Source organism: Phocoena phocoena, chromosome 10, assembly GCF_963924675.1.
Source record: "Phocoena phocoena chromosome 10, mPhoPho1.1, whole genome shotgun sequence".
In the NCBI taxonomy this organism is placed as follows: domain Eukaryota; kingdom Metazoa; phylum Chordata; class Mammalia; order Artiodactyla; family Phocoenidae; genus Phocoena; species Phocoena phocoena.
In genome coordinates this window covers 52539532-52565610 of record NC_089228.1, presented here as the reverse complement: position 1 = coordinate 52565610, position 26079 = coordinate 52539532, and the positions used below count along the sequence as shown (strand labels likewise).

The 26079-nt window shown below is 37.2% G+C and overlaps 1 protein-coding gene across 2 annotated transcripts in view; it reads right to left on the bottom strand.

Moving 5' to 3' along the window:
• Positions 1–7553: 7553 nt before the first annotated feature.
• The window catches only part of DYNC1LI1 (dynein cytoplasmic 1 light intermediate chain 1), a 43165-nt gene continuing 24639 nt past the window's right edge, over positions 7554–26079 (bottom strand). For both annotated transcript variants that reach the window (XM_065885103.1, XM_065885104.1), the window contains 9 exons: positions 19047–19216; positions 16659–16752; positions 14034–14169; positions 13342–13453; positions 11541–11600; positions 11370–11414; positions 10587–10707; positions 9489–9644; positions 7554–7666 (listed from right to left, as the gene is read on the bottom strand). In XM_065885103.1, the coding sequence (XP_065741175.1) occupies positions 7554–7666; positions 9489–9644; positions 10587–10707; positions 11370–11414; positions 11541–11600; positions 13342–13453; positions 14034–14169; positions 16659–16752; positions 19047–19216 (1007 nt within the window). The remainder of the gene's footprint in view (positions 7667–9488; positions 9645–10586; positions 10708–11369; positions 11415–11540; positions 11601–13341; positions 13454–14033; positions 14170–16658; positions 16753–19046; positions 19217–26079) is intronic.

Below are 26079 nucleotides of genomic sequence, written 5' to 3'. Positions count from 1 at the left end.
GCAAGATAACACTAGAAAAGACTAAAACTCGTTATTTGCAGATGACATAATTATATGTAGAAAAATATAAAATAAATTACAGATGGTGCACCTTTCAATAGCTCAGCTGGGAGAGCAGAGGACTGTAGACAGGACACATGTAAAATAAACTACGGATGAACATTAACAAATGAATCTGAGTAAGGTTGCTGGATAAGATCAATATGAAAAAAGTGTATTTCTACATACCAGCAACAAAGAAAATAACATTTTAAAAGGATGCCATTTAAAACAGCATCAAAAAGGGAGTTCCCTGGTGGTCCAGTGGTTACAACCCTGAGCTTTCACTGCTGAGAGCCCGGGTTTAATCCCCGGTCAGGGAACCAAGATCCCGAAAGCTGCACAGCGTGGCCAAAAAAATAAATAAAAAATAAAATAGCCTAAAAAAATTAGCTGGAAAAAAAATCTACCAAAAGAAGGTGCAAGATGATACACTGAAAAATACAAACACTGCGAGGAGAGACTGACGGCCTATCTAAATGGAAGGATATTCCTGTGCATAGCTTGGAAGATACTGTAAATATGATAATTATCCCCAAATTGATCCATAAATTCAATCTCAATCAAAAGGCCACTTCTGGGCTTTCCTGGTGGCACAGTGGTTGAGAATCCGCCTGCCAATGCAGGGGACATGGGTTCATGCCCCGCTCCGGGAAGATCCCATATGCCGTGGATCAGCTGGGGCCCGTGAGCCATGGCCGCTGAGCCTGCACGTCCAGAGCCTGTGCTCCGCAACGGGAGAGGCCACAACAGGGAGAGGCCCGCAAACCGCAAAAAAAAAAAAAGGCCACTTCTTTGGTGTGGCAACTGACCACTTGATTCTAAAGTTTATATGGAAATGCAAAGGGTCAAGAATAGCAAAAACCATCTTAAGGAAAAACAATAGGGGAGGGCTTAGGCTGCCAGATAAAGGCTTTTTTTTTTTTTTTTTTTAACTACAGAAATTGAGACTGTAGTACTGGTACAGGGTAGAGAAACTGGCAAATGGAAAAGAACAAAAAGTCCAGAAACAGATGCATGCATAAATGGACAAATTATGACCCAGGTGACACTGCAGTTCAGAAGGATGATACCCCCCCCACCAGAGTGGTAATGAATTAATTGAATACCACACTAAAAAAAAATAACAAAAACCTTTATCCCCTATTTCGTACCATGCACAGAAATCAATCCCAGATGAATTGATGAATTGTAGAAAAGTAAAACAATAAAGCTTCTAGAAAAAAAAAACTTAAACTATCTTCATGACCTTGAGGGCAAGCAAAGACTTCTTCAAAACAGGTAAAAAAAAAAAAAATCAATAACCATAAAGAAAAGCTAGTAAATGGAACATTGAAATCAATTTCTATTCATCAAAAGATAGCAATGAGAGTGAAAAGGCCAAACCACAGAATGAGAGAAGATATTTGCAATACGTATCTGACAAGGACTAGTATTCTGAATACGTAAAGAACGAGATAGTAAGAAAAAGTCAAATATCTCCCTATTTTTCTGAGGGGGATAAAAAAAAGAAGACTCTTAAGATTCTTAAACAGGTACTTTATAAAAGAGGATATCCAAATGGCCAATAAACATGAAACATGCTTAATTGCATTAGTTATTAAGGAAATACGATTAAAACCACAATGAGATCCTGTTGTATAAATAAAAAACCTGCCAGAATGATAGACAATAGCAAGTGTATGCAAAGATGTAGAGCAACTGGAACACATATACTGCTGGTAGCAATGCGAATTCCTTTAAAAAAATTGATATGTAACTCACCCTTTTGAAGCGACATCAAGTTTTTAGTATATTCACAAGACTGGGCACTGTATAATTCCAGAACATTTTCATCACCCTCAAAAGAAACCCTATACCTATTAGCAGTCACTCCTCATTGCCCTCTCCTCTTGCAACCACTAATTTACTTTATGTCTCAAAGCATTTGCCTATTCTGGACATTCCATATAAATGGAATCATACATTCTGACTTTTTGACTGGCTTCTTTCACTTAACATGCTTTCAAAGTACATCCATGTTGTAGCATGTATCAATACTTCACTCCTTTTTCTTTTTTGGCCATGCTGTGTGGCTTGCAGAATCCTAGTTCCCTCGGCAGTGAAGCACAGAGTCCTAACCACTAGACCACCAGGGAACTCCCATTCCTTTTTATAGCTGAAAAATACTCCATTGTATGGATATGTCACATTCTGTTTACCCATTTGTCTGCTGATGGATGTTTTGTTTGTTTCCACCTTTTAGCTATTATACATAATGCTGCTATAAACATTTGTATACAAGTTTCTGTAAGGACATACGTTCTCATTTCTGTTGGGTATATATCCAGGAGTGGAAATGCTAGGTCATGTGGTAACTATATGTTTAACCATACTGTTTTCCAAAGTGGTTGTACCATTTTACATTCCCACCTGCAATGTACAGGAGTTGTAATTTCTTCACATCTTCACCAACACTTATTTTTTATTTCAGCTGTGAAGTGGTAACTCATTGTGGCTTTGACTTGCATTTCACCAATTACTAATGATATCAAGCAACTTTTCATGTGTTTGTCATTCATATATCTCCTCTGAATTAATATCTATTCAAATACTTTGTCCATTTCAACATTGGGCTGTCTTCCTATTGTTTTAAGAGTTTTTATATATTCTGAATACTATACTCTTATCAGATATATAATTTGCAAATATTTTCTCCCAGGAATGGGACCTCTTATAACTTTGGAAAAACTTTTGCTAAACATTTAACACCTGCTAATGCTGAATATACACACAGCCTTTGAATCCAGCAACCCATGTCTACATATACACCCAACAGGGAGGAGAACATGTTTTCCACAAGACACATTCAAGACTGTTCATAACAACACAATTAGTAACAGCAACTGGAAAACTGAAACCACCCAAACATCTTGTGGTAGGTTGACTATTGGCCCCCCAAGGATGTCCACATCCTAATCCCTGGAACCTGTGAATCCTACCTTATTTGGCAAAGGGACTCTGCAGGTGTGATTAGGATTTTGAGAGGGGGAAATTAGACTTTGGGATTCTGGTCCACCAAGTAAGGTGTTTGGAAGTCATCTCTCCATCCTAACAAGTAAAAAGCTGAACTGAAAAATCAACAATTTTTCTTAGATCTGTCAGAGGAGTGAGGTCACAGGGCCAACTGCAGTCCTTCATATTGGAGAGGCAGGCAGGTGAAGCAGAAACTTCCAAGCAGAAACCTCTAAGGGAGACAGTGCTGGGGTAAGAAAGCTGGAACTGTAACTGACAAATTGCTAGAGGCTCAGAGTAGACAAGTCTGAGTTTAAAACCTCCAGTTAGAAGGGGATCCCCACTGCTTTGTGAGTTTTACCTCCTGGAGCCCTACCAGGGTCTCAAAGGGAAAATCAGAGAAAAATCCCCTGGTGCTTCCAGTAGGGGAAGGAAGAAAGTAACCGTTTTGAAATAAGTCAGAGTATTCTGTTCTTAACAAGGCCTGTCCTCAAGAGAAGCCATTTTATCAGAGCCTCCTTAATTGGGGCTTATCAGAGCCTAAACAGCCTCGTAAAAGGGAAATACCCAGCTCCAGCTCCCTCTAGCCAACCTGTCTCACCTATGGTGTGTAAGGGGGCAGGGGGGATGGAGAAGCACTTATGAAGTTCACAGCCCAGGGACACAGGTTCACTGAGACCTCATCATAGGACTACAGAATGCCTCCCCTCCCCAACACCTCACCATCACAGTGCTAAAAGGTCTATTCACTGGAGTTCCTTTTACCTAGTACATCATGTCCAGCTATCAACAGAAAGTTACAAGGCATAAGTAAAAGGCAAAAAAACAGTTAGAAGAGACAGAGCAAGCATCAGATTCAGACACGGCAGAGATGCTGGAATTATCAGACCATGAATTTAAAACAACTCTGATTAATATGTTAAGGGCTTTAACAGAAAAAGTAGACACACCAAAACAGATGGCTAATGTAAGCAGAGAGATGGAAATTCTAAGAAATAATTTTTTTAAAGGTAGAGATCAAAAAAAAAACTAACAAATGATGAATGCTTTCCATGGGCTCATTAGTTGATTAGACATGGCTAAGGAAAGCATCTCTGAGCTGGACGACCTGTCAACAGAAACTTCCAAAACTAAGAAGCAAAGAGAAAAAAGACTGGGGAAGAAAAAGAGGGAACAGAATACCCAACAACTGAGACAACTACAAAAGTTGTAACATATACATGAAAATGCCTTAGAGAAGACAGAAAATGACAGAAAAAGTATGTGAAGCAATAATGACCGAGAATTTCCCCCAAGTTAATGTCAGATACTAAACCACAGATCCAGGAAGTTCAGAGAACACTAAGAAGGATAACCACCTCCCCAAAAGAACTACACCTAGGCATATCATATTCAAACTGCATAAAATCAAAGACTTAAAAAATCTTAAAAGAAGCCAAAGGGAAAAAACACCTATGGAGGAGCAAAGGTTAAGAATAACATCCAATTTCTTTACAGAAACCATGCAAGCAAGACGAGTGACGTGCTGAGGGAGCTTATACTGGATTACTTACGTGGGCCAAAGTGTTTAATCCCATGGATCCTGATATGCGGGAAGCAGCAGGGTCAGAGTGAGAAGCAATGTGATGGAAGCAGAGAGTAGAAGATGCTATGCTGTTGGCTTTGAAGATGGAGAGGAGGCCAGGAACCAAGGAATTCAGGCAGCCTCCAGAAGCTGGAAAGGAAGGAAACAGATGCTCCCTGGAGCCTCCAAAAGAAACCAGCCCTGCTGACAGTTTAATTTAACCTAGTACAGCTGATTTTGGATTTCTGACCTCGAGAATGGTATGATAATAAAACTGAATTAAGCCACTAAAATTTGGTAAATTGTTACAGCAGCAATAGGAAACTAATATACACCCATCAATAGCATACTGCAAAAATTACAGTGTACTTGCACAATGAAATACTATGGTGCAATGAGAATGGATAACTACTGCTATAGGCAACAAAATGGAGGAACCACAGAATACTAACTAAGAAGCCTGACACAAAAGAATATAAATGTAAGATTCCATTTATATAAAGCTTAAAAATAAGTAAAACTTATCTACAGCTTTGGAAGAAAGGGCAGTAGTTACTTGGTGGGTGGGAGGACTGACAAGGGGCACAAGGGAAGCGCCTGGGGTGCAAATAACGCTGTCTTTCTTGATCCTGATGCTGGTTACATGTGGTCACTTTGTGATATTTCAAACCATACACCTGTAACTTGTACACTTTTCTGTACTGTATACTTCAATAAAAAGTGCTAAAAAAACAAACAAAAAAGATTAAGTAGTTTAAAAACAAATTTCCTTGCAAAAATAGGGACAGGGCTTCCCTGGTGGCACAGTGGTTGAGAGTCCGCCTGCTGCTGCAGGGGACACGGGTTCGTGCCCCGGTCCGGGAAGATCCCACATGCCGCGGAGCACCGAGGCCCGTGAGCCATGGCCGCTCAGCCTGTGCGTCCGGAGCCTGTGCTCTGCAATGCAAGAGGCCACAACAGTGAGAGGCCCTCGTACCACAAAAAAAAAAAAAAAAAAATTGGGACAAAAATAGGTTTAAACACAGTAAACACAAGATTTTTGATTAGTTAAAACTGAATCCCATATAAAGTGAACAATTACAATTACTTTAGGTAACAATGTAATTCTGAGGATTTTCTAGTACATCTCCAATGTCACACAGAAAAAAAACATGAGTTGGTCTAGACATGCAAACACAGGAGACATACCAAAGTATACCATAATGCACAGTCTGCAATTCTCTTCGTTAGTTTCACTTACTTCATCAAGTACTACTAGTTTAGAAAAACCAGTCTTTACAACACCAGGACTGCAGAACCCCTACCGGACTGAAGATTTTATCAATGGCATTTTTCATCTCATATTTTATTAAACAAAATGTTTTTGAAAATTAATTTTTCCATGCCCACAAACATCCTAAGTTTTTCCCACACTGAAACAAATTATAACCCTCTCATATATTTTTAGTATTTACATTCAACCATTAGGAGCCAAATACAATTATAAAACCAAACAGATTTTAAAGTTCTAATGAAAGAATTATGTTTGATAGTAGAGGTACTGTCCTCAAATATTTTGTTGAAAAAAAAACATCTTTGGAATATATATTTTAAAGTTATAACAAAGACCAATGTAAAGGGTAGTAACCATTGTCCCCCAATTATCTGAAATTACACAATAGGTCAAACGTACATGTGTTCTTTAGTTGAACTTCAGTAGGAAAATCAAACTGTTCTCATGAAGGTTCCAAAACAAGGACTGAAATCTGAGTGTTGAAAAGGTGGAACTATTACCAGGTGATCTCACCTGTAAGGGAGTAGCTATGTTTCAGTGCACTTGCCAAACTTTTAAAACAGCTTGTGTCCATTAAATAATGATAAAAGGCTCTATTGTTACTACTAGGAATGCTGATGTAAGATTCTGTAGTTCAAGACATGTTTATGGGGAAGATGTACTGATCAAGGTAAATTCCTTTGACAAGGCAGTGAATCTCATGTACTCGTCTCTTAGAAAGAAGATCAGAAAGCTTAATAATCCTATTAAGTCAAACACTTTAAAATACTAACAAATCTTATTCATTATATGATAAATACAAATTTAAATATAAGAGAATGCAACAAGTTATTTGAACCTGAATGCAGAGAATAAATACTTTATTAACTGATTATAGTTGAAAGTCACAAACAAAAAAGGGGTATATTAAGGCAGAGCCATATATATATATATCTATAGATATATATATATATACGTAGATATATATATATATAGACAAATCCAAAGACTGTTACCTCTTTACATTTTAACAACCTCTGCATTTTTCTTTTACACATTTAGGCAGTGTGCTTTCTTTTCTTCTCAGTTAAAGAAACAAATCTTGACCAATATTTCTAAATCATATTTTGATGACAACTTACAGGATCATGAATTGAGACAATGGCTAGTGTATGAAATGCTATCTGATCATTTTCTCAGCATATTCCATGTGTGGTGGTATATTTACGTTGGTGTGGAAAATCTGACAACTGATCTTCTTTTCCAGCAAAACTAACACATAATTTTTTTTAATGATTTTTTAATAGTCTTAACTAAAATAAGCTTGGACTTCCTTCCAAATAAGTCGAATGCCCAAAGCATATTATTTTCTGCCCTTCTCAAACCCTCCTATATGTTTTAAGTAGCCTTTAGAATATGATCACATGGCTGTATTTCAGATCTATAAATTTGAGTTTTTCAAAATCCAAAATTACTTCCTTACGCAAAGTGGCAATGCAAATAGCAATCCTACATAGTGTAGGATAATTTTTCTTCTGTATACTTCCCTTTTATAAAATGGGCAACCACATACACAAAAAAGACATGAATTTATTAGTCCATCTGAAAAAGCACTCCAGCTCCCTAATTCCACTTTTGAAGGAGAAGGCAGAGGCAAGTTTACATTATCCCAGAAAACTGAATAAATGGCTTTATTTGGTATCTTCAAGAAGCTTCTCCTTCCGTAGGAGATGTGGGTGTTGCAGGAGAAGCTGTAACTGGTTTTCGTGCAATCCTGTCTAGTTCCGCGTGAACATCTGATAGGACAGGTTTCTGGCCTATTTAAAGAAAAAGAAACCAAGATTTAGACATAAGTCAAAATATCCTTAACACCAATGTGTCTTCATTTAACAATTGCCAACAGTTTCATTAACTTTATCTAAAACACAGTTATATAAACATCCTTAATTTAAAAATAAATTCTCTTTTTCTTTTTTTCTTTTTTGGCCTCACCACGCAACATGCAGGATCTTAGTTCCCTGACTAGGGAGCGAACCTGCACCCCCTGCAGTGGAAGCACAGTCTTAACCACTGGACCGCCAGGGAAGCCCCTAAATTCCCTCATTTTAAATTGTGGGGTCTGTTATCAAATAGAAGTAAAACTAGCACCTACCATTTAATCTCATAAAGGTATACTTTTTTAAAGGCATAGAATAAGAACAGTAAAAGAGAAAAATAGCAACAAAATTTCGGAATTTGGAAAGATGAGTGAGTGGTAATTAAATCAGCAGTACTGAGAAAGGTAATCTTCAACACTGAGAGTGTGAGAAGCCAGAAAATAATTCAATTTATACCCAGAAACCTGTAAAATGTTCAAAAATGGTAGCTGCAGGTACTTGTGAAAAAGGTGGCAAGAAGGTGTGATTAAAAAAGGAGAATGGGTTAAAAAGTCTGCTTGAAGAGCAATTATAAAAACAACAAAAGGAAAAGACTTCATCAAAATTCAAAACTTTTGTGCTTCATAGGACACTCAAGAAAGTGAAGGGATAACCAACACAGGGGGAGAAAACATTTGCAAATTCTATATCTGATAAGGGTCTAGTAAAGAGAATATATAAAAAACACTTAGAACTCAACAATAAGAGAAATAACCCGATTTTAAAATGGGCAAAGGATTTGAATAGACATTTCACCAAAGAAGATATACAAATGGTCATTAAACACATGAAAAGATTCTCAACATAATTAACTATCAGGGAAATGCAAATCAAAACCACAATGAGATACAACTTCACAGCCAAAATGATGGCTCTAACCAAAAAGATGAACAAGTGGTGATCATTTTATAATGTATAAAAATATCAAATCACTATGTTGTATACCTGAAACTAATATATTGTAAATCAATTATATTTCAATTAAAACACACACACACACAAATAGAGAGCCATTTTGGACTTGGTTAAGCAAAACCAAAAAAAAACAAAACAACTAAAACACAAAGATGAACAATAACAACTGTTGGAAGGGATGGAGAAAAACTGGGGCCCTCATAAACTGCTGGTGGGAATGTAGAATGGTATAGCATTTTGGAAAACACTTTGGCGGTTCTTTAAAAATTTAAACATAGAGTTACCACATGACCCAGCAATTCCACTCCTAGATATATACCCAGGAGAAATGAAAACATATGTCCATCAACTGATAAATGGATAAATAAAATATGTATGCATATCTATACAATGGAATTTTTTCAGCAGGAAAAAAAAACAAAATATTGATACATATGCTACAACATGGATGAACCTCGGAAACATTATTTTAAAGAAGGCATATACTATATGACTCCATTTATATGAAATCTCCAGATAGGCAAATACAAAGAGACAGAAAACATTGTTTGTTGCCTAGGAGGACTTCAGGGGAGGGAAGAATAACTGCTAATAGGCTGGGCGTTAGGCAAGGATAACTGCTAATAGGTTGGATGTTTCTTTTTAGTAAGAAGAAAATGTTCTAAAATTAGATTATGGTAATGGTTTACATATGTCTGTAAATATACTAAAACTTTGAATTGTACACTTTAAATGAGCAAAGTTCATGGTATGTAAATTATATCTCAATAAAGCTGTTTAAAAAAAAAAAAGCTCCAGGTAACTATACCTGACTTTTTGGCAGATGGTGGTAAACCACTGCTTCCACCTCCAGCCCCACCTCCAGGGCTACCACCACCAACACCAGGGCCTCCTGGGGAACCAGTCTTTTTACTCAGCAAACTATTGAAGAAATTTGCCAGGACACCTTCACTTGTAGCTCCAGCTACAAAAAAAAAAAAAGGTTAAGATAAAAAACTTGTACTCAAAGCATTCAACTTTTCTATAAATTATTATTGTAGAATTATACACAGAAAATGTTCCAAATTCAAGTTTAATCTTTTGAGGCTGGGTAACTTCTCTAATCTACTCATATATAAAACAAAATATGAGTGTTAAGAGCATAAGATAATTATTAAAAAATTAGAGAGTTATTTTTAAAAGGCAAAAGGCATTTAAAACAGATTGTTAGATGCAAATATATCTCTCTTTTGAAAGGCATTCTTCAAAAATATAACTTGAGAAATATTTGCTTCAAGTATTACAAAAAGTTACCCAATGCTATATGAAAACCAGTAGGAGTTCTAAGATATTAATGGGCAAAGGATAGCAATAAACAATTCACAGAAGAAAAATACAAACAGAAAGGAAATACTAGGGGGGAAAGCTCTTATTAGTTAGTACTTAGAGAATGCTGATTAGGTTGTGGGCAAACTGCAACACTCAATGTTGATGACATGTAAATTGAAAAATCCATTTGAGAAACATCACCAAAAGGCATAAAAAGGTACAAACTCTCACCTACTAATCCCACTTATGGCAATTATTCCTATAGAAATAACTATAACGCATATAGTTTTTTCCTTTATGTTAACTGCAGATAACCCATTATAGGAAAAACATGAATTTCTTCAATGACCTACCATAGCAGAATGATTAAATATAACACAAAGCTTTCATAAAGCTCACAGCACAGAGATGATATGTTAAGACTACACCGTAAAATGGTTCACAGTCTGATTAACTATGAGATTGTATTGACAGACACAAAGATTAGAAGCTATTGAATAAAAATGAAAATAGCTAAAGCAAAATGTGGAATGACTCTAGGTAGATTTCTATTGTTAAATGTATTGTGTTGCTTTCTCTAAGAAAGAGAGAAATGTACCTTTCATGTTTGGATCAATTTTTTTTGACCCAGCAGGGATGGGTGACACGCTGGCAACATTGGACGACACAGATCTGTTTGGTGTTCGAGGGGAGCCTCCTGGGACTCTTGGCGAGGCATCCTACGTAAAAATAGGAAAGCCATAATTACAGAACCCTGACACTTTCAACTTCACAGAAATTATCACAAAAAGAAACTACTTTGCAACTGTCCCCCATATCTTCTACTGGTCCCTTTACGCTGCAAGCCCTGGGCAGAAGCGTTTAGCAATTGTGCCCTCATTATTAGAATACCAGAGACCCACTGCATTTTAGAATACTAACTTTCCCTTCAACGGAAAAAGAAGAACATATTGAATATGAGGTGTGGTTATGAGTATAAGCTTGGGAGTCAGATCTGGACTCCAATCTGGACTTGCATCCCATCCCACCAGCTGTAAAACCTCCGGCAAGCCATGATGTCCTCCAAAGCCTCCATCTCCCCACCAGCAAAATGGGGGACCTGCCTCATCTGGCTGTGGTGAGGATTTATAAAATAGCACATATAAATGGTTTGGCACAGTAACTCATGTGGGACAAATGTTGCAAAATAGATATTTATGATTTCAATATTCTAAAAGGGAGTGAAGTTTCATCTTTTAAAATCTCACAAATTCCAGGAGAATCCTTAATTCAAGTTTATATCAAAGCATACCCATTTGAGACAGGTATATAATTAAGAAAAAAAGAACTAAAACAATATGCACTGCATTTTAATAATTTTGTCAAAATCTGTAATACTGACCACAGGCCGTCCAGCTGCAGTTGGTGGTTGCTTTGCTAAAAGGGACTGAAAAACACACAAAAACTCTAGGTTAGATACTCAGGCATGTATTGCTGTATTTTTAAAGAAAATATGTACAAGAATAGTTTAACCATTAATCATACTAAGTCTATTTCTGATGTAATTTCATACCTGTAGCTTCATAAGAAACACTTGGTCATCTTCTGCCACAATTTCCTTCTCATGCACAAACTGAAATGAGCAACGCATAAATGAGCAAGTCTCATATATTATGTTAATGCCATTCACAACTTACTCTCTAGATTAGAATAATTTTTTTAAAAAACACCAAGAATATGAACATTACCTAAACCATATTTACATGGGTGAGCTGCCCTCCCCAAGGCCCTAAGCAGAGTTGTCCGATACCTATCTGCAATAATATAAATATTCTATATCTGTGCTGTGCAATACGTTAGCCTATAGCTACTGAGCAGCTGAAATGTGGCTACTGTAACTGAGAAACTGAATTTTTAATTTTATTTAGTTGTACTTAATTTATATTTAAAAGCTGTATGTGACTAGTAGCTACTGTATTAGACAGCACAACCTGAGAGCCACAGGCATATCAGTCATGCTTATAAAATCTGCTAAGCAACAGTTAGGTGTTTTAAAAGGGCCAATAACATCCCAGCTGAGTGAAAATCAACTTGTCCCTGGTTTCCCTGAAATAAAAACATAATGCCTCTTCTACCGGCTGAATAATAAGAAAAAAAAGGAGTTGCAAATGTCTCCTGCTCCTCCTATTTCTGCACAAGGCATGCCATAGTCTACTTTTCCACCCAGTAGCCAGAGCGATCCTTTGAAAGGTTAGGTCAGATTATATCACTCCTGTGCTCAAACTCGCCCCCCCACCCCCATCACTTTCCATCCCACTCAGCATGAAATCCAAAGTCCTGACTGCAGCCTAATGATGAGGCCTGTCTCTCCTACCACTCTGGTCCTCTGAGGCTCTTCTCCAGCCTCTCTGGCCCCCTCACACACTCCTGCCTCAGGGCATGTGCACTTCCTGCTCCCTGTGCCTTCAACATTCTCCCCTCTCATCAGAGACATGCCCTCATCATTTCTAAAACTGCAGCCCTCCCCACCTCGGTCCTCTCATTCACCCTTCCCTCACTCGGCTTCATTTCCATAGCACTGATCACCACTTGAGAGGTGGCATATATACTGATTCACTACTGCATCACCCTCCTATTCAGCACCTAGTGCCTGAACAGTGGCTCAATAAATATTTGCAAAATGAATAAAAGACAACTTAGAGCACAATTTTGCTGGTAAAAGAGAGAATGGGAAAAATTGGGTTTTTTTTTTTGATGTGTGCATTTCTTTTAACAGACATCCAAACCAAGTAACACACCAACTGATTTTTCATTTGACATTACTTTTCTTATTTCTAACTACTCAATGTAAATATTTGGGTTCTTAATTAAGAACTTTATTATATATTAAATCAAAATTACTTTTTCCCGAAACACGTTCAAATTAGCCAGTGAGAAGTACTACATGCAAACACTCATTTTTATACAACTTTTCATAAGCATCTATACTATCTAACCATAAAACACCATATACTGCTTAGCAAAATCAATATATATAAAAGAAGAATACCTTCTGAAACGAGATTTAATAGTTATAAGAATGACATGTAACAGTACAGACTAAAATTAAATCTAGGAACCTGGCAGCCCCTGGACAGCCGTGGGCTAGTATGAATAACTAATGACCATGAAGATGCAAGATCTGCCTAGACAGACAGAAGCCAATACAATTATTCTAACAAGGTATTCTCGGCTTTTGGTTGAGCTCTAGGTTGTAAAGTACACAACTTGATAGAAAAGGACCCCCCTTACCTTTCTACCTACAATCTTAAAATTATGGACTTCCCCCTCAGTTTAAAAGCCTAAATATTAAGACTATATACTAAAACTGTTACCTTTCGGACAGGTGGTTTAGTTATGATGTCTTCAAAATTATCTTCTGCTTTTAACATTTGAAAATTTTCATGTAATATTCCTATCTTCTTATCATTATCCCACCCTGCTGGACTAGAAAGAAATGCACATGACAAATTCTCAAGCGTTTATATAGTCATTCTTTCATTCAATCCATGATCATATTAAGGGGAATATTTTTATGAAGTTAAATTTGACCAATTATGGAAAATTAATCAGTTTTATTATAATACTCAAGTTTACTAATTTCTACTTAAAATTATTATCAATCTTCCTGATTTTAAAACTGTCATTACAGGTTTCTTGGGGAGAAGGTGGTAATTATTTTTACCTCCCAATTTATTCAGATAACTTTTCAAAGCATGTCTAGATTATACATTGGGTCCTTTATGTATCATAACCAATTAGTGAGTAGATACACTGATATATGCAACCAATAGATAGTTTAGTTATAATAGCAAGCCTTTCAAAAGGGTTCAGGCCAGCAGTAAAACTAAAAGGCAAAGATAAATCAAGGCAGGTTATAAATAAAACAATCTAGGAACAGATTCTCACCTACTCATCATGGAAAAGTCTACTGGTCTCACTTCAAATGAAAATGAGATGATGATGACGCACCATCGAACTGGAGCAACAACACATGATAAAACAATACATTTAAGAGTATACTTACATAAATACTGCATCTTTTTCCACAACAATAGCAGGAATCTTATAGGGAAATCCATAGAGTTTCTGAACAATGTATTTATATACTAAATCTATATTTTTGTTTTCTTTTACTGAAGTGTAAATAAGTGCTGCACCATCTGAATGAACACCGTTAAAGAAATTTTTGGACAAACTCCATCAACAGGTACCATAAAATTTTGTGTTCTCAGCTTAGCATTTATACATATTGGTTTCAAAAATAACTTCCAAAGGTATAATTACATGGTAATCAAGACTTTCAAAACTATAAAATACTTATATACAGGCTAAGATGCAAATAAAACTATCTCTACATAAGTGATTTAACTTAGGAGGGCAAAAAATCTCATTAGCCAAGAAAGTAAAGGTAAATTTAATAACTGACACCACTACTACCTCTACATTTAAAGCATATGAAGAGGCAATTTATTTTTGTCTTTAACCTTCATAAACTTCATGAAGGAGGGATATTTTTTACCAAAAACTGTTTTGCCTTTTCAACAAAAGTGGTTTGCACTAGTGTCTCTTATAGTTTTTACTAGTCCAGGAATTAAGACTTTGGGGAGAAAGCTCAGGAGATCCACTGAACAGAGAAGATGAACCATCAAGAACCATCAGGAAGCTTTCAGGAACAATCCAAGGCAAAAGTAGACTTCATGACCAAAATGCTAGCACTAGCCATTGGGTCTCAAGAGAGATGGTGACTCAGGCCAAGAGGAAATGATGAGAATAGTCTAACTTCTGAATTAGGATACTCGCACTTTCTAGGAAACAAACCAAGGCTTATGAACCTTAAAATGGTATTGGCTAAATACTACTTGTCATAATACTTAATTTGGTAGAAACAAACATCATAATCTTAAGTAAATGCTTAATTGTGTGAACTTTTCATGAATGATCTTTCTCACGAGAGCCAATTTATAATTTGGAAGATTTACACAGCTGGAAAATTTACAATGCAATTAAAATTTTTTAATTTTTAAAATACAGATGATTTTGAATTGTCCTCACTGACACACACACACCCCTCTTTTTTTTTTTTTTTATTTATTTTTGGCTGTGTTGGGTCTTTGTTGTTGCATACAGGCTTTCTCTAGTTGCGGTGAGCCGGGGGCTACTCTTCACTGCAGTGCACAGGCTTCTCACTGCAGTGGCCTCTCCTGTTGCAGAACATGGGCTCTATGCGCATGGGTTTCAGCAGTTGTGGCTCACAGGCTCTAGAGTGCAGGCTCAGCAGTTGTGGCGCATGGGCTTAGTTGCTCCACGGCATGTGGGATCTTCCTGGCAGGGCTCGAACCCGTGTCCCCTGCATTGGCAGGTGGATTCTTAACCACTGCGTCACCAGGGCAGCCCCCCCTCTCACTATCTTGAAGTGATTTCTTGTTTTGTATTCTTTTAAAATCAACCAGCTCTACTAAAGGTCTGTAATTATTGTAGTGGACACTCTCCTTCCTGATTACATCTCTATATGTACATTTCCAAGTGTAGCTTTAAATAAATGTTTAAAGAGACTATTCTCAAATTTTCTAATCTGCAAAGATAACAAAAAAGGCTATCAACACCTACTTCAATTACTTCTTTTTGTTTTCTTTTGCAGACAAATGCCCTTTAATTCAATCCAACTAACCATTGTGTGACATGAGAAGAGAAAGTGCCATGGAGGACAAAGTACTGAAGGAAAAAGGGAAAAGGGAAACTCCCAGTGTCAAGTGATCTTATTCATTATTCAACGAGGCTCTTGCCAAGTGGTCCTTAAATTAAACGTCCATTAATGACGATGAAAAACTACAGAGACTGTAAACATGTGTACATTACTTATTCCTGTCTACTCCTACTATCTATCATTTCTTCACTTTTCAGACCCAAAAGCTTTGATTGGTGAATGCAAATGCAAAACATCTGATCCAAGGGGGCAAGTGAGAACACCTCTCTTCGGTGCTCTCAAGCTGTCTGAAGTTTTCAACACGAAATTCTCTTAAAAGCATTCACTCATTTTATCCTTTGTTTAGTTGTAAATGTTATTCACTGGCTCATATAATCCTTGCAACCTAGACTACACAAGATTCCTTATGCTAGGTTTTTTAACCTTGTGATCATCAGAATTACCCAGAAAAGCTTTTTTAAAATTCAGCATAGATTCTCCAGCCTCCCCTTGGAATGTTCCAATTCAGTAAGTCTTAGATGAGCACAGCCAGATTTAAAAACCACTGCATTAGACTATAGTGGAGATAACACAGTAAACAAATTAAAAACAAAAACACACAAACCCAAATATTGATCTTTCCCTACCACCCACCCCCAAGAAATGAATACCAGTTTTCTGCAAGAATGTTTTCAATGCCAACTCATTAGAATTTTCTACATAAGTCTGATCATTATTTTTCTTAATCACAGTAGTTTAAAAACAGCAAAGTTACATATTTCAATACTTGCTTTTATATCTCAAAATACCTAGATATAAATGATTTGGGAACTGAAATTTCCAACCAGAGGCAGGAGGAAAAAAGTTTATGGAATTTCTGAAGTCATCGATTTATTCCTTTACTTAAACAAATAAACAAGCAAACAGCTAAGGAACACTGCGCCAATCAATGTATTAAAAGGATACACTGTAAACAAAACTTCCGGATATGAGACTGAATAAAATCGAAATGCTCATCTCTGTAGTCATGTTCTTTCTCCAACACACTAATGGCATCACACTAATGAGTTAAAATAATTTTAAAAACAATATTAACATTAAATAATAATATAATGATTTAAACAGTTCAATGCTGGGTGAGGGAATATCACAAAACTACCGCTCTGATACAGTGACAGATCAGTAGAACCTAGAATACTAATCACTCCTATATGTCTAGAGACTTTTAGTTGGAGTCGTAAGACTAATGAATACTTTTATTTCTTTAAAAAGCTCTGATTTCTATGATATATTGAATGCGATGAGAACACCAAAGAGGAAGTTTTAGTACATAAAGGAATGAAGAATAACAGGACAAGCTTATAATGGGCGGTCATACTTGCTAACTCAACGACTTATGTCCTAGAACAAAGTTTTTAAGATCTAAAATCTATTCTAGTTCTATAAAGCACTCTGTATATCCAGGGAGTCTGCACCTCTCACTATTTCCCCTTTGTTCCTCTGCTTATTTGATAGCTCTTAATTGACCTTTATTTCTTTTCTGGTGCTTTTATTCACTCTCACTTCAATTTCACCAACAGCAAAAAAGGGGAATTACAGGCTATTTCTGAAATGTCACCTGTACAATCAATGAAACAATTCTGAATTCTGCTTGCTACAAAAAAAAAAATGTTAGGAAAAAAATTAAGGCATGTTCAAACATCATGATATCCAAATAACTTCATCAAAACTTTTGTGAATTGAAGGTTATGAAATTTAAAAATAAACAATGTCCATCATACCTAATATTAGTTTGGGGGCAAATTTCATGTCATTTTTTTTGATATGTAATTTTTTGTTATGCATATATATAACATAGGACAGTCTCCTTAAACATGATATAGCATACTGTCTATGTTATAGAACACTGAGAGTAATTATTTCAAAGTATTAAAGATACTTATTATATTGTTGACTTATGACATTTTTGGTGAAGCATAACAGTTTAGTAAACTTTTTAAAACATTTTTAACTGAAATATGAGGATCTGGCAAGAAACCTAGTCTCTCTTGTCTCAATTTCAAGCGTCTTTAAACTGAGTTGAACAACCATTCTTCATCTATCCTGAGACACACATTCCCCCATCCCCCCACACACTTTAAAAGCTCTTAAACTGAAGCAGAACTGACGGTGTCTTAGATTCTGTGAAATACTGTAGATGATCTCTTTTGGCTTGAAAATTTTATGAATCTATGACTCATTTGATACTGATTCAGGTCCCCTTAAAGCTTGACATTTTTTCTTTGAAAAATAAAGAGCTTTTTATAAGGCAAGTTGTGGTGTAAAAACAGGAAAATATCTGCCAATAAACAGCTCTTTGCCAAACAAAATAAAACCCAAACAAACCACAGACAAAAGGATTCTATTGTAAGAGTTTAAGCACAGTTTTATGCAAAAGATATAAGTAAGAATTAACTACACCTGACTCACCATTTGAAAAGCAGACAATAGACTTTGACTTAATTATTTTAAATGCTCCCCCCACATTCCTTTGTTATTGATAATTTTTGTAGTGTTTAAAGTAAAACTTAAGCTATATTTAAAATTTTTTATCATTTTTATTCCAAAGGTGAACAAATTCCACACCCTCCTTCACTCAGATGTGAAAATTTTACATTACAAAAGACATAATAATTTTAGATCTCAAAAGCGTTTATATGTTCTGTAATTATCTTAACTATTCCATGGCTTACACAGTAAAGACATACTACTTAGGACCAAATGGGGAGAAGATGAACTTTAAATTATTTTTTAAAGGAAATTTGATTGTATTATAAAGTGTATACAGTGACAGAACTAAATTAACAGAATTTTTATAATAGTAATCCTACCAGAATCTCTTAAATAAATAAAAGGCCTTTGATAACTGCATATCAACTTTACATAATGAGTATTGATACATCTTTAAAATTAAGTCTATTTTATTTTAAGTACATTTTCTAATATCAAGATATTAGTATATAAAACTTACTGTGGAAAAATATTTTATTTTATGAAATTGATAGTTTTCATCTTACCTGTAACTATCTCCACTAAACTGACTATACAATTTGAAGTCTAACTGGAATTAGGAAAATGAAATTTGATCACAAATTTTAGAATATCTGAAGTAACATTTTCTTTCAAAGAAAACTATGATTAAGTTCACAAAACAAACATGTGAATATCATTCAATATTATAAACTATTATATCTACTTATTAAGAAAAGTTACCTAGGAAAACTAATGTGTCAACTCCAAAAGGAGCCTAGAAAATAAAACAGTTGTTCATCCTTGGTTAGTATCAGTAGTAGAATCTGTAGGAAGCAAACTAACCTTTGTGCAAACTACTAGTACTGGAATGCCCAAGTTCTGTGTAAGTGTATCTGCACCCAGAGGTAAAACCACACTGTCGTCTTTGTCTTCCTGTGATGCGGTAGTTCTTCTCTGAGGAGAAGCTGGGAAATCTTCTCCTGGCTCTACATATTCTTGAAAGTCTCTAATCACTGAAAATCAAAGTAAATAATTTAATACATAGTTTAGAAATGGCTTTTTATTTCAGCAGGTAGCTTTTCTGCCGTCTAAATACATATGTTACTAGAGTTCACACTTAGTCTTGTGTAAGAAACAAAAAGGTTTTGAGAAATCCAATTCAAAGACAGTACAGAAACTCTGGACCCACATTAATTATCAAGAGGCAGAATAAAACACTGAGTGGCTCCAAAGAGTGGGGTTCAATGCAGGCCTGGTTCAATCTGTGCAAATTACTGTGGGCAAGTCACAACTGAGCTCTGTCCCTCTACCCTCTCTAATTCACAAACAGCACTGAAAGGATAGAAGAAAAAATAAATACGTGGTGGGGGGGGGAAGGTTTCCACAATCTAAAAGACAGTTCCAGATGGCTTTCTAATATTAACTTCCTTTCTCAAAACCCTTTATTCAGGTCTCCCCCTCTTTACCTAGGTGCAATCTTGAGCCATGTTTACCCTATAACCCCCATAAAAACTAGGGAGATATTATCAATACTAGTAAGTTTTTAGAAATCGTTTGCAAAATTGTCAAAACCTTTACTCAAAAAAAGTTAATGTGGGGGCTTCCCTGGTGGCGCAGTGGTTGAGAGTCCGCCTGCCGATGCAGGGGATGCGGGTTCGTGCCCCGGTCCGGGAAGATCCCACATGCCGCAGAGCGGCTGAGCCCGTGAGCCATGGCCGCTGAGCCTGAGCGTCTGGAGCCTGTGCCCCGCAACGGGAGAGGCCACAGCAGTGAGAGGCCCGCGTACCGCAAAAAAAAAAAAAGTTAATGTGGGAGAGGAACCAAGATGGCAGAGTAGAAGGACGTGCTCTCACTCCCTCTTGCAAGAACACCAGAATCACGACTAGCTGCTGTACAATCATCGACAGGAAGGCACTGGAACTCACCAAAAAAGATACCCCACATCCAAAGACAAAGAAGCAGCTACAATGAGACGGTAGGAGGGGGCCAATCACAGTAAAATCAAACCCCATAACTGCTGGGTGGGTGACTCACAGACTGGAGCACACTTATACCACAGAAGTCCACCCACTGGAGTGAAGGTTCTGAGCCCCACATCAGGCTTCCCAACCTGGGGGTCCGGCAATGGGAGGAGGAATTCCTAGAGAATCAGACTTTGAAGCCTAGTGGGAATTGATGGCAGGACTTCGAAGGACTGGGGGAAACAGAGACTCCACTCTTGGAGGGCACACACAAAGTAGTGTGCGCATCAGGACCCAGGGGAAGGAGCAGTGACCCCAGGGGAGACTGAACCAGACCTACCTGCTAGTGTTGGAGGGTCTCCTGCAGAGGCCGGGGGTGGCTGTGGCTCACTGTGGGGACAAGGACACTGGCAGCAGAAGTTCTGGGAAGTACTCCTTGGTGTGAGCCCTCCCAGAGTCTGGCATTAGCCCCACCAAAGAGCCCAGGTAGGCTCCAGTGTTTGGTTGCCTCGGGCCAAACAACCAACAGGAAGGGAACCCAGCCCGACCTATCAACACTCAACTGGATTAAAGTTTTACTGAGTTCTGCCCACCAGAGCAATAGTCAGCTCTACCCACCACCAGTCCCTCCCATCAAGCCTCTTAGATAGCCTCATCCACCAGAGGGCAGACAGCAGAAGCAAGAAGAACTACAATCCTGCAGCCTGTGGAACAAAAACCACATTCACAGAAAGACAGACAAGATGAAAAGGCAGAGGGCTATGTACCAGATGAAGGAATAAGATAAAACCCCAGAAAAACAACTAAATGAAGTGGAGATAGGCAACATTCCAGGAAAAGAATTCAGAATAATGATAGTGAAGATGATCCAGGAACTTGGAAAAAGAATGGAGGCAAAGATCGAGAAGATGGAAGAAATGTTTAACAAAGACCTAGAAGAATTAAAGAACAAACAGAGATTAACAATACAATAACTGAAATAAAAACTACACTAGAAGGAACCAACAGCAGGATAACTGAGGCAGAAGAACGGATAAGTGACCTGGAAGACAGAAAAGTGGAATTCACTGCTGCGTAACAGAATAAAGAAAAAGAATGAAAAGAAATGAAGACAGCCTAGGAGACCTCTGGGACAACATTAAACGCAACAACATTCGCATTATAGGGTTCCCAGAAGCAGAAGAGAGACAGAAAGGAGCAGAGAAAATATCTGAAGAGATTATAGTCAACAACTTCCCTAACATGGGAAAAGAAATAGCCACCCAAGTCCAGGAAGCGCAGCAAGTCCCATACAGGATAAACCCAAGGAGAAAAATGCCGAGACACATAGTAATCAAATTGGCAAAAATTAAAGACAAAGAAAATTATTGAAAGTAGCAAGGGAAAAATGAAAAATAACATACAAGGGAACTCCCATAAGGTTAACAGCTGATTTCTCAGCAGAAACTCTACAAGCCAGAAGGGAGTGGCATGATATACTTAAAGTGATGAAAGGCAAGAACCTACAACCAAGATTACTCTACCTGGCAAGGATCTCATTCAGATTTGATGGAGAAATCAAAAGCTTTACAGACAACCAAAAGCTAAGAGAATTCAGCACCACCCAACCAGCTCTACAAGAAATGCTAAAGGAACTTCTCTAAGTGGGAAACACAAGAGAAGAAAAGGATCTACAAAAACAAACCCAAAACAATTAAGAAAATGGTAATAGGAACATACATATCGATAACTACGTTAAACGTGAATGGATTAAATGCCCAAACCAAAAGACACAGGCTCACTGAATGGATACAAAAACAAGACCCATCTATGTGCTGTCTACAAGAGACCCACTTCAGACCTAGAGACACATACAGACTGAAAGTGAGGGGATGGAAAAAGATATTCCATGCAAATGGAAATCAAAAGAAAGCTGGACTAGCAACACTCATATCAGATAAAACAGACTTTAAAATAAAGAATGTTACAAGAGACAAGGAAGGACACTACATAATGATCAAGGGATCAATCCAAGAAGAAGATGTAACAATTATAAATATATATGCACCCAACACAGGAGCACCTCAATACATAAGGCAACTGCTAACAGCTATAAAAGAGGAAATAGACAGTAACACGATAATACTGGGGGACTTTAACACCTCACTTACACCAATGGACAGATCATCCAAAATGAAAATAAATAAGGAAACACAAGCTTTAAATGACACAACAGAACAGATAGATTTAATTGACATTTATAGGACATTCCATCCAAAAACAGCAGATTACACTTTCTTCTCAAGTGCGCATGGAACATTCTCCAGGATAGATCACATCTTGGGTCACAAATCAAGCCTCAGTAAATTTAAGAGAATTGAAATCATATCAAGCATCTTTTCTGACCACAACGCTATGAGATGAGAAATGAATTACAAGGAAAAACACGTGAACAACACAAACACATGGAGGCTAAACAATACGTTACTAAATAACCAAGAGATCACTGAAGAAATCAAAGAGGAAATCAAAAAATACCTAGAGACAAATGACACTGAAAACACGATGATCCAAAACCTATGGGATGCAGCAAAAGCAGTTCTAAGAGGGAAGTTTATAGCTATACAAGCCTACCTCAAGAAACTAGAAAAATCTCAAATAAACAATCTAACCTTACACCTAAAGGAACTAGAGAAAGAAGAATAAACAAAACCCAAGGTTGGCAGAAGGAAAGAAATCATAAAGATCAGAGCAGAAATAAATGAAATAGAAACAAATAAAACAATAGCAAAGATCAACAAAACTAAAAGCTGGTTCTTTGAGAAGATAAACAAAATTGATAAACAATTAGCCAGACTCATCAAGAAAAAGAGGGAGAGGACTCAAATCAATAAAATCAGAAATGAAAAAGAAGTTACAACAGACACCGCAGAACTACAAAGCATCCTAAGAGACTACTAAAAGCAACTCTATGCCAATAAAATGGACAACCTGGAAGAAATGGACAAATTCTTAGAAAGGTATAACCTTCCAAGACTGAACCAGGAAGAAACAGAAAATATGAACAGACCAATCACAAGGAATGAAATTGAAACTGTGATTAAAAATCTTCCAAAAAATAAAAGTCCAGGACCAGATGGCTTCACAGGTGAATTCTATCAAACATTTAGAGAAGAGCTAACACCCATCCTTCTCAAACTCTTCCAAAAATTTGCAGAGGAAGGAACACTCCCAAACTCATTCTTTGAGGCCACAATCACCCTGATACCAAAACCAGACAAACATACTACAAAAAAAGAAAATTACAGACCAATATCACTGATGAATATAGAGGCAAAAATCTTTCACAAAATACTAGCAAACAGAATCCAACAACACATTAAAAGGATCATACACCATGATCAAGTGGGATTTATCCCAGGGATGCAAGGATTCTTCAATATACGCAAATCAATCAATGTGATACACCATATTAACAAACTGAAGAATAAAAACCATATGATCATCTCAACAGATGCAGAAAAAGCTTTTGAAAAAATTCAACACCCATTTATGATAAAAACTCTGCAGAAAGTGGGCATAGAGGGAACCTACCTCAACACAATAAAGGCCATATACAACAAAGCCACAGCCAACATCATTCTCAGTAGTGAAAAACTGAAAGCATTTCCTCTAATATCAGGAACGAGACAAGGATGTCCACTCTCACCACTATTATTCAACATAGTTTTGGAAGTCCTAGCCACGGCAATCAGAGAAGAAAAAGAAATGAAAGAATATAAATTGGAAAGGAAGAAGGAAAACTGTCACTGTTTGTAGATGACATGATACTACATATAGAGAATCCTAAAAATGCCACCAGAAAACTACTAGAGGTAATCAATGAATTTGGTAAAGATGCAGAATACAAAATTAATGAACAGAAATCTCTTGCGTTCCTATACACTAATGATGAAAAATCTGAAAGAGAAATTATGGGAATGCTCCCATTTACCACTGCAACAAAGAATAAAATACCTAGCAATAAACCTACCTAGGGGAGCAAATGACCTGTATGCAGAAAACTGTAAGACACTGATGAAAGAAAGTAAAGATGATACCAACAGTTGGAGAGATATACCATGTTCTTGGATTGGAAAAATCAATATTGTGAAAATGACTATACTACCCAAAGCAATCTACAGATTCAATGCAATCCCTATCAAATTAACAATGGCATATTTTACAGAACTAGAACAAATCATCTTAAAATTTGTATGGAGACACAAAAGACCCCAAATAGCCAAAGCAGTCTTGAGGGAAAAAAACAGAGCTGGAGGAATCAGACTCCCTGACTTCAGACTATACTACAAAGCTACAGTAATCAAGATAATATGGTACTGGCACAAAAACAGAAACACAGATCAATGGATCAAGATAGAAAGTCCAGAGATTAACCCACGCACCTATGGTCAACTAATCTATGACAAAGAAGGCAAAGATATACAATGGAGAAAAGACAGTCTCTTCAATAAGTGGTGCTGGGAAAACTGGACAGCTACAGGTAAAAGAATGAAATTAGAACACCCCCTAACACCACACACAAAAATAAACTCAAGAGATGGATTCGAGACCTAAATGTAAGACCAGACACTATAAAACTCTTAGAGGAAAACATAGGAAGAACACTCTTTGACAAAAATCACAGCAAGATCTTTTTTGATCCACCTCCTAGAGTAATGGAAATAAAAACAAAAATAAACAAATGGGACCTAATGAAACTTCAAAGCTTTTGCACAGCAAAGGAAACCATAAACAAGACGAAAAGACAACCCTCACAATGGGAGAAAATATTCGCAAACGAATCAACGGACAAAGGATTAATCTCCAAAATATATAAACAGCTCATGCAGCTCAATATTAAAGAAACAAACAACCCAATCCAAAAATGGGCAGAAGACCTAAATAGACATTTCTCCTAAGAAGACATACAGATGGCCAAGGAACACATGAAAAGCTGCTCAACATCACTAATAATTAGAGAAATGCAAATCAAAACTACAATGAGGTATCACTTCACACCAGTTAGAATGGGCATCATCAGAAAATCTACAAACAACAAATGCTGGAGAGGGTGTGGAGAAAAGGGAACCCTCTTGCACTGTTGGTGGGAATGTAATTGATACAGCCACTATGGAGAACAGTATGGAGGTTCCTTAAAAAACTAAAAATAAGGCTCCCCTGGTGGCGCAGTGGTTGAGAGTTCGCCTGCCGATGCAGGGGACACGGGTTCGTGCCCCAGTCCGGGAAGATCCCACATGCCGCGGAGTGGCTGGGCCCGTGAACCATGGCTGCTGAGCCTGCGTATCCAGAGCCTGTGCTCCGCAACGGGAGAGGCCACAACAGTGAGAGGCCCGCGTACCGCCAAAAAAAAAAAAAAAAACTAAAAATAGAATTACCATATGATCCAGCAATCCCACTACTGGGCATATACCCAGAGAAAACCATAATTCAAAAAGACACATGCACCCCAATGTTCATTGCAGCACTATTTACAACAGCCAGGTCATGGAAGCAACCTAAATACCCATAGACAGACAAATGGATAAAGAAGATGTGGTACATATATACAATGGAATATTACTCAGCCATAAAAAAGAACGAAATTGAGTCATTTGTTGAGACGTGGATGGATCTAGAGACTGTCATACAGAGTGAAGTAAGTCAGAAAGAGAAGAACAAATATCGTATATTAACGCATGTATGTGGAATCTAGAAAGACGGTACAGATGAACCAGTTTGCAGGGCAGAAGTTGAGACACAGATGTAGAGAACAAACATATGGACACCAAGGGGGGAAAACCGTGGTGGGGTGGGGATGGTGGTGTGATGAATTGGGCGATTGGGTTTGACATGTATACAGTGATGTGTATAAAACTGATGACTAATAAGAACCT